At 44.2% G+C, this 9,705-nt stretch overlaps 1 protein-coding gene across 1 annotated transcript; it reads left to right on the plus strand.

The window, feature by feature from the left end:
- Positions 1-3,467: 3,467 nt before the first annotated feature.
- On the plus strand, positions 3,468-9,178 carry DNApol-alpha180 (DNA polymerase alpha catalytic subunit). The gene is made up of 7 exons (XM_065239339.1): positions 3,468-3,555; positions 3,669-3,872; positions 3,937-6,207; positions 6,946-7,463; positions 7,523-8,623; positions 8,686-8,821; positions 8,891-9,178. The coding sequence occupies exons 1-7, from the start codon at positions 3,540-3,542 to the stop codon at positions 9,148-9,150; spliced, it is 4,506 nt and encodes a 1,501-aa protein (XP_065095411.1). The 5' UTR covers positions 3,468-3,539; the 3' UTR covers positions 9,151-9,178.
- The last annotated feature ends 527 nt before the right edge of the window (positions 9,179-9,705 follow it).

A 9,705-nucleotide genomic window follows, 5' to 3' on the forward strand; every position in this document is an offset into this window, starting at 1 on the left:
AAATGCGTGTGAGCCAAGCAAGCACACTTCCGAACGGGGAGAACACAAAAGAAATGAAACGGCCAGCCACAAGGCTTCGGTGTGAGAAAGAACGAGATGAAGCGATAATTTTGCGGTGACCTGCGAGGTGAAGAAGCGCCTGAGAGATTTTTGACAGTTTGGTGCCTTTGCCGCTGGTTCTGGCGGGCATCAGGAAAGGCGGGATAATTTTGGAACCACACTGTACCAAACCACCGTCCGCTGTTCGAATGAAACCTCAGACCATTCAAATCGAAACAGAAACCCGCATAAACGTGAACCATATATTGACCTTACCTAAAATGGTTAAAAATTGTTTATAATCCCTGCTAAACTTTAACTGAAATGGTTATGGAACTTTACATGAACGTTTAATGATAAAGTTTCAACCTTATGTATTATGGTTTTTTGGAACTGGACCTTACAAATAATGGTTAGCGGTGGTCTGATCTAGATCCAAATTTATGTCACATTTGAACCAGCTAAAATTAAAAAGATCAAGCCAAAATAGATCAAACTGTGTGCGTACGCACCGGTTGGTCTATTTTTGGCCGTTCTATTTCAAACGTCAAAACCCGAGTCATAACCAACTCACACCCGGATTTCGTGGTCAGTCATTTTTTAATCTCGTGCGCATTCGTACACGGTTTTCATCCGGCAATTACCGTGAAATTGACCTCCGATGGCTGTCTCCGGGATTGATGTGCGGCTTTAACAAAAAGCCTTGAACTGCTCGTCCTCCTGCTTCTCGTGAAATAATAATAAAACCTGTATTTATTGAAATTTGTCTGGTATGTTGTTGCGTGTTGGGTTTTGGCCCTAGTCAGAAAGTGGACAATTCCCTGGGGGGTGCCCGGAACATACCAGAATGTGGCCAATGTGGATCTGGACACCATATTTGACTTAAACTGATCTTGTTTTTCAATTTCTGTGAGATTGTATGTGTCAAATCACAGGGTTTGGACCATATCAGAAACTAGTCACTTCCCTAGGGGTTGCTGAAAGATGCCTGGAAGTAAGAAAGGTGGTCCTGGGCATATTATTTGACTTCCATTGATCTTGGTTTTGAAATCTAATGTGATTTGCTATGTGGAGCATGATGGGTTTTGGATTAAATCAGAAAGTGACCATTTCCTTGGAGGTGCCCGGAACATATCCGATAGGGGTCAACATGATTCTGTGCATTATATTTGACTACTATTGATATTGCTTTTGAAATCTAATGTGATTTGATGTGTCACATGACGACAGGCATGACGAGTTTTGGACCAAGTCAGAAACTGGCCCTTCCCTGGGAGTTTCCATAACATGCCCGAAAAAACCTGCAGAACAGAAGCGTCCGGATGTTTCCCTTGTGATCCTTTCGCAGCTGCGACGACAGGGCCGGCAGCAACAGCAGCACCGATAGCGCGATAGACCTGGAACTACACCAATGTCAACAGCAGTCGATTGTTCCGCCCACGTTTCTTAGAAAATCGAGGAACTAAATGGGTTTGTATTGCAGAAAAAAACCCCAACAACGAAACAAAACAAAACAAAATCTCGAGTGCAACAGCTGTCAAACTAGTTTGGAACAGTGCTTGCCTTGATCCAAATTCAGTTCAAAATAGATCGAGAATTATACTGGTTTAAAAAAATCACATTTTAGAACTAGTCTAAAACAAAATATAGACCACCAGTGCAAGGGCTCGGCCTGGGTCTGTTCCAAAATTTTAGACCAAACGAACCAATTGGATCGCCGCTAAAGATGCCCTTATATAGTTCTCTTTCTGAAAATGTATGGAGAAAACAAGAATTTGGAATGGTAATGGTTCTTAACAACCCATTATTTGTAAGGTCCAGTTCCAAAAAAACATAATACATAAGGTTGAAACTTTATCATTAAACGTTCATGTAAAGTTCCATAACCATTTCAGTTAAAGTTTAGCAGGGATTATAAATAATTTTTAACCATTTTAGGTAAGGTCAATTTATGGTTCGTGTTTATGCGAGAATCGAATGATAGCTGCAACCGCACGGATAGAAATCTCCTTATACCTTTTGGCAAATTTCTATTGCTGATTATTTATAAAATGTATAAGTCAACTAATAAGCAGACGCCTTGCAAAAAGCTAATAAAGATCATGTGTCAAATGAAATGTATAAGCGGTCACACCGAGGGTCACACATACCTTTAATGCATTCTTATAGGACCTATGTGGTTTGTCTTATAGAATGTATAAGCACAGACAAACAGACATAACACTCACAAGTTGTTCATCGAACAAGCATTTAACGGTCAATTTAAAAGTATCTCAGTTGGTAGTACTGACACATGTTGCGTGCATAGTCAATTCCCTTGCGTTTGACGTTTACACATTACCGCCATCTGTTCAGCGAACTACCCACCACAGTGTACTCAACAGATGGCGGTAATGTTTTAGTGACAATGTTTTACAATGAGAGTTATGTCTGTTTGTCTGTGGTATAAGGCTGATGTTTTGGCAAAAAAACACATGGATAAAATAATTAACTACTTCATTCGAGCAGATAAAATGACGTTTACTACGTCATGCTTGTTTACTTTGCACGATAGGTAGCCGGTTTGACAGTTCAATAGGTAGACTTGGCTTCACTCTTGGCGTGACTCATTATACACCGACTCTAGGAAAAACCAATAACCCCTCATTTTATCTGTCAAACCTTCATAGCGAATCAAAACAAACATTGCGTAGTACTAGAATTTCGACTAGAATAGGGTACGTTAATCGTTTGCTTGGGACCAATAGGCTACTAAAGTGGTGAGCCAATTTAAAATCGTTAGTGTCGTATTGATTGTTGGTAGTAGTGGTGTTGCCAGGGGTGTTGCCATGTGGTACACTAAAAAATTGCAATAGCAGGTTAGTCACCAAAGTTTTCGAGCCGCTCCGTCTGTCACTGAGATTCTGCTTGGAAAGCGCAATAAAACCATAAAACTTTATGAAAAAATATAAAATTCAGTACCAACATTTCAAAGGGGCGTAATTGCTTTTGTAAACAATGGCTTTAGCCGTCGATTTCTCGCAAATAAAAGCCCACCCTTCCAAATTACCAATGCTAGCTGGTACAGGAAACATTTCTCTACTTGCTGGTGTCATTCTTTTTTATGAGTGAGCTTTCATTCGCGAGAAATCGACGACTAAAACCATTGTTTACAAATGCAATTACGCCCCTTTGAAATGTTGGCACTGAATTATTATTCGGGTAAATTTGGTCGTTACGTAATATTTATATGGTCCTCGAAAAAGTACACGCTGTTGTGAATCACCCCCTTGAAACCAATTTCCCCGCGATGTTGACCAGTCGGCTTCGTGAATCGACAACCAGACGACGCTAGTGGGTGTGAGCTTGTTTGGCGCCAAAGCAAATCAGATGTCATCGAAAAGGATCACAACGCCGCACTGAACGGTTTTACGCGGGTTACATTTTTACGAAAATAATACATTTTGGTCGTAATTTTAGTGGTAATATGGTTTGAATTGGTTTAGTGAATCTTTTAAATCATGTGTGACTCACCAAGTAAGTAGAATGCTGCATTTTTGGGATGGGAATCAAACAGATTGATAATAGAAAATTTCTACGATCTATTGACGATTATGGCATATTTCTAAATATAATCACGATTATGGCAGGTTCAGATCAGCGGAGCAAACGTCGGCGGATTGATAAACATGGTCGGTTTGCGGCTCTGGAAAAGCTGAGGAACGTAAAAGCGGGCGGCGGTAAGCATAAATACGAGGTTGACGAGCTAAAAAATGTGTACGATGAGGTGGACGAGACCGAGTACGCCAAGATTGTGAACGAAAGGGCCCGGGAGGATTTCGTTGATGATGATGGTAAGGATGTGGATGCAGCAGGATGCTTCAGATAAGTTTCAAAATAGATGCTCTGAATTTTCAGATGGATGTGGTTACGGATACGTGGAGAATGGCCGGGAAGTGTTCGACGAGGATGAGCTGGAAGAAGAGGGACCCAGTCGCAGTAAAAAGGACAAGCATCCAAAGGGAAAGAAACGAACGCGGGACGAAACGGCGGCTCCCGTGACGGGAAGGAAGTCCTTGAAGAACTATTTCAACAAGGAACGTGAAGCGAAGGTGAATATTGCGGACGACGATGTTCTGGCTGATATTTTGGGTGAGATAAATTCCGAGAAGGATGGTGGTCAGAAGGAGAGTGCCGTTTCACAGGCAAAGGAGATTCGACCGTTGAAGGTGATCCCGAAGCCGAAGCCAGTAGATAAGGATGAGGAAATGCGGAAGTACATGGAAAATTTCAGCAAGAATATCAAAAAGACCGAGAAGGTGGAGGAACCAGACAGCGATGAGGAAATGTTAAATCGAGTTCTAAAGCAAAGCACTTCGGTTAGTAAGCCGAAGGTAGCGGCGCCGGTAGTGAGGAACGATGCACCAAAGGTTGTTAAGGAAGCATCTCCAGTAAAACCCATTAGCAAGCTTGAGATCAAGCCTGAGCCACCCCGAGCGGAAGAAACGGAATTTTCGCAATTGGGTAACGATTTTCTGGATGACGATTTTGATCTGACTGGAGCGGAAGCCGAAACGCAAGTAACCCAGAGACGTCCGATGAGTCCGGTTAAGCAGGAAGCTAAGGAGGAAGTCAAAACTGATTCCGAGAAACTGCTAAGCGGATGGGAAAACATTTGCGTTTCGGAACTCGACGACGATATGATGGCCGAAATGGATACGAGTATTTCGGAAGGTACCAGCTCTACGGATGGCGATGAGACAGTACGGTTTTGGTTCTGGGATGCCTGGACAGATCCGGGCAAGTGTCAGGGAGAGATTTATATCTTTGGTAAGATGGCCACGGGGAATAAGCAAAACGAGTTTCAGTCGGTTTGTATCCACGTGCAGAATGTGGACCGTTGTATGTACATGTTGGCACGGGAGAAAGAGTATGATCCTCGAAGTGGAACGGATACAGATAAAGACGTGAGCATGTTGGATGTTTTCAACGAATTCTGCACCGACATCAGCACTAGGCTGAAGGTGACCAAGTACAGAACCAAAGTGGTGACGAAGAACTTTGCCTACACAAGTGGAATGGCCAATTTGCAAGTTCCAGCACAAAGCGAGTACCTGGAAGTTCGTTACAGTGCTAAGCTCCCCCCACCGGAAGTAGACCGGAAGTATCGCACCATTTCGAACATCTTCGGAACCAATACGAACGTTGTGGAGCAGTTCCTGCTGGAACGTAAAGTTAAAGGTCCTTGCTGGATGGAGTTGAAGAATTTCAAGAAGAATTCCAGCCCTTCCAGTCATAGTAAGGTGGAATACATTGTTCCGGATATCAATTGCATAAGCGTTGTCCAGGATTCTTCTACTGCCGCGCCTCCTCCATTGGTCATCTGCGCCATCAATGTGAGAAGTATCCTGAATAAAGGAACGAACGAGATTGCCATGATATCGATGCTGGTGCATAATCGATTCCCTCTGAACAAGCCCGCTCCGAATCCTCCCTTCAATCGCCATTTTTGCGGAGTTGCTCGTCCGAGCAGCACCAGTTGGCCGTTCGATTTCAATCCAAATGATCCCAAGCTCAACACTAAGGTGACCAAGTGTGAAAACGAACGAAATTTGCTGATTTGGTTCATCTCGATGTACGGGAACATTGACCCGGATCTGATCGTCACGCACGATGTGTATGGTTTCCAGTTGGATCTGATCTGCCAGCGGATGATGGCCATCAAGATTCAGCAGTGGGCTCGAATCGGACGGTTGAAGATGAAGACCCCCTCGAGCAAGAGGGTCGATGACTTCTTCGTGGGACGGATGATTTGCGATGTGAAAACCAGTGCCGAAGAGTTGATCAAGTCCAGGAGCTACGACCTGAACACCCTTTGCACGGAGGTTCTCAAGGTGCAGGACGGCGAGCGGAAGGACGTCCTGCTGGATGACATTCCCGGGATGTATGAAAGCTCAGCGGACCTGAAGCAGCTGATCGGTTTGACCATGCAGGATAATTTCTACACCATGAGGCTGATGTGTGAGTTGAACGTGCTGCCGTTGGCACTGCAGATTACGCAAATTGCGGGCAACTTGATGAACCGAACCCTGCATGGAGGCCGAGCGGAGCGGAATGAGTTCTTGCTGTTGCATGCGTTCAGCGAGAAGGACTTTATCGTGCCGGACAAGGCGCCCAAGGCGGGACAAGGTAAGTTGGGTTGTGGCTTCTTAATTTCGATTGTTTCAACGAATTACACGAGAAACACTTGTCTTTGAGGCCATCGTAGAAAACAGTAAATAGCTGCCTTCAGTAACAAATTGCTTTTCAAATTTGGTGGTTAGGTGTTCAAATTTATAAAACTGAGCCTTTACAGACGCTCATGAAAGTTAAAGAAACATCATTTGATTTCAGGATAGTTCGCAGAAGTTCGAGAAACTGCGTAGAAGTTAAGAAAACTTTTTAGAAGTTCAGCGAACTTCGAAGGACTTTAGTGAACTTCGTAGAAAAACATAATATTACAAAAGTATATCAATTTTGGTAGAAGTTTAGTAAACTTTGTAGCACTTCATTGAAATTTGTAGAAATCTAGCGAACTTACGAGAAATTTCGTGAAATTCTGTGCAGATATTTTTCTTCAGCTTCATGGAACATAGTAGAAATGTTGAGAATTTCGTAGAGCTTTAAAGGACTTCGTAGAAATTCAGGGAATTATGTAAAAGTTCAAGAATCTTCGTAGAAGTGGAGACTTTGTGCAAGTTTGGTGAACTTTGTAGAATTTAAAGGAACATTGTTTAATTTCAGGGCATTTTGAAGCTATATTCTAATGTACCAGAAATGTGAGATGTGATCCTTTGCTAACAGGATCTGTGATGTGTTTTATGTCTGTGGGAAGTGGAATTCGAAAATTTATTATTCAATACTAATAAACCGTATGGTTATTCAAAGGTTTCACCCAGGAGGGTCCGGAAGCGATCGCACAACGGCGCAAACCGAAAAGCAAAGCTGCCTACTCCGGTGGTCTGGTGCTGGATCCGATCAAAGGCTTCTACGACAAGTTCATCCTGCTGATGGACTTCAACTCTCTCTACCCGAGCATCATCCAGGAGTACAACATTTGCTTCACCACCGTGTTGCCACCGGCCGCCGAGGACGAAGAGGGAGGAGGCGCTGCAGTCATTCTTCAAACCGAGGAAATGGGAATTTTGCCACGTCAGATCCGGAAGCTGGTCGAAAGTCGCAAGGCGGTGAAGCAGCTGATGAAGGCGGCCGGATTGGAGCCGGAATTGAAGATGCAGTACAACATCCGCCAGATGGCACTCAAGTTGACGGCCAATTCGCTGTACGGCTGTTTGGGTTACACCAGATCGAGGTTCTACGCGCAGCACATGGCCGCGTTGATTACGTTGAAGGGACGGGAGATTCTGATGAACACCAAGAGCATCGTGGAGAAGATGAACTATCAGGTGTGTATTATATGTTAAATGCAAGAGGTGGCCTGTAACAAACAATTCTGTAACTCCAGGTAATCTACGGGGACACGGATAGTATCATGATCAACACCAATAGCACCGACTACGAGCAGGTGTTCAAGATCGGTTCCAACATCAAACAGATCGTTAACAAGACCTACAAATGTCTGGAGCTGGACGTGGACGGAATCTACAAATATCTGCTGCTGTTAAAAAAGAAGAAGTATGCAGCCGTTACGATTTCCAAGGCAGGAGACGACTACAAGTGCACCCAGGAACTGAAGGGTTTGGACATTGTTAGACGTGATTGGTCCAAACTGGCGGTCATTGCCGGTAACTTCATCCTGAATGAGATCCTCTCCGACAAACCGATGGACGAACGGATCGAAAATATCCACATGAAGCTGGAGAAGGTCAAAGATGATTTGCTGAGTGGAGTGACGTATCCCTCATTGTTGGAAATAACCAAACAGTTGACACGACCCTTGAACGAGTACTCGGATACGTCCCAGCTGCCCCACGTTACGGTGGCAACGCGCATGAACAAGCAACGGAATCGTAACTTCAAGCGTGGAGATGTCGTTGGTTATATCATTTGCGAAGATGGCACATCCGCGGCAGCTATGAAACGAGCTTATCACATAGACGAGCTGAAAGATCCGGCCAACAAGGACAAATTGAAACCGGATGTTGAATACTATCTGGCGCAGCAGGTCTTCCCGGTGGTGTTCCGTATCTGTGAACCACTGGAAGGAACCGATGCTTGCCGGTTAGCACTCTGCCTCGGGCTGGATCCGAAGAAGTTCCAAAGTTTAGGGGCCCTTAGAGACGGCGAAAGGGACTACGCCGACGGAGAAGCGGCTCAGAAAACCATCACTCAAAAGTACCGACTCTGCCACCGGTTTGAGTTCACATGTGTGACATGTAGCACGAAGAATCCCGTCGCCAGTGGCTTCAAGCGGGATGGAGGAAGGTACAAATCCGTGTTCGAGAAGTGCTGCAACGAAAGTTGCACCGTACTGCCCCAGCAGTATCTACCGGCGATAGTGAACGAGCTGACATTGGCCCTTCGAAGCGACGTGAAGCGATTCTATGAGCGGTGGATGATTTGCGACAATCCAATTTGCAATCAGAACACCAGGCTGTACTCTCATGTAATTGGGATACAATATTTCATGCACTGATTCAACTAATCCATACCGAATATCTGTTTCAGGTGGCCACCAAGAACAACCCCCACTGCCTACACTGCCAGAAGGGTTTACTGGTGCAGCAGTACTCGGAATCGGATCTGTATCTTCAGCTCAACTACTATGGCTACATGTTCGATTTAAACCAATACGACAACAAGGGTAAGTGCCAACATTATCCAATACATTTTCCCTACTAATTGTTCACACTCAAAATCACCATCCCGACAGTTACGAAACTCCTATCGCCCGAACTGCGCAACATGTACACCACGCTGGGTGCAACCGTTGAACGGTTCCTATCGCGGTCCGAATACGCCAACATCAAACTGTCCACCCTCTACTTGAACTACGTCATCAACCCCAGTTCGCGCCAAGCGAAGATCTATCCCGTCAAAGAGCTGGCCGATACCATTGCCAGCGAGGAAAAGTCCTCCTCTGTCATGGGAGCGGGCCGAGTTCGCTGGGATCAATACATAAACTACGGATGAAGCTATTTTCTTATACCTATATATTTTTAATCTTAAAGTGGGAGACAAATATAGATGTAACGATGAATAAGGAGTTGCGGTTGTAGAATTTTTGACTTTTAGATGACAGTCCTTGATTTTGTTGCCTTTTTTGTCTACATAGTTAAAGCCTGGTGCATATACAATATACCGGTTGACTCTGCTGAATAGTCTGTGTGGATATAACACACTTCTCGATGTATCGAGTTGAGTATAATCGGTCCCATTTTGACCCCAATTGGATATTACTTGGTTCCGGATATAAGGGAAATGGCTCTAATATTGGCCTATGGACCTGTGGTGTGCAATGCCAACACTGGACAACAGCGTGCACCTGGATACACCCCTGCATCAAAAGCGACCATGTTGATTTTAGTTAGTAAGTTTGGGGACTAGGGAGAAATAAACACGTTGTAAAGTCACAAACATTTTCGATTTATTCTACCGCGGAATTCTCCTTCCGGTTACCACAGATCTTAAGATTGGACCCAAGGATACAAATCTCATATTTTTCAATTTTTCTTCGTACAATACATA

Source organism: Ochlerotatus camptorhynchus, unplaced genomic scaffold (genome assembly GCF_037179485.1).
Source record: "Ochlerotatus camptorhynchus isolate MF236.1 unplaced genomic scaffold, CSIRO-AGI_Acam_v1.1 ptg000055l, whole genome shotgun sequence".
Taxonomy (NCBI): Eukaryota; Metazoa; Arthropoda; class Insecta; order Diptera; family Culicidae; genus Ochlerotatus; species Ochlerotatus camptorhynchus.

Excerpts from the sequence above, each read along its gene's own strand:
- DNApol-alpha180 (XM_065239339.1), top strand. Across the intron at positions 7,464-7,522 it reads TGGAGAAGATGAACTATCAG|GTAATCTACGGGGACACGGA; the intron begins GTGTGTATTATA and ends CTGTAACTCCAG. Across the intron at positions 8,624-8,685 it reads ACACCAGGCTGTACTCTCAT|GTGGCCACCAAGAACAACCC; the intron begins GTAATTGGGATA and ends TATCTGTTTCAG.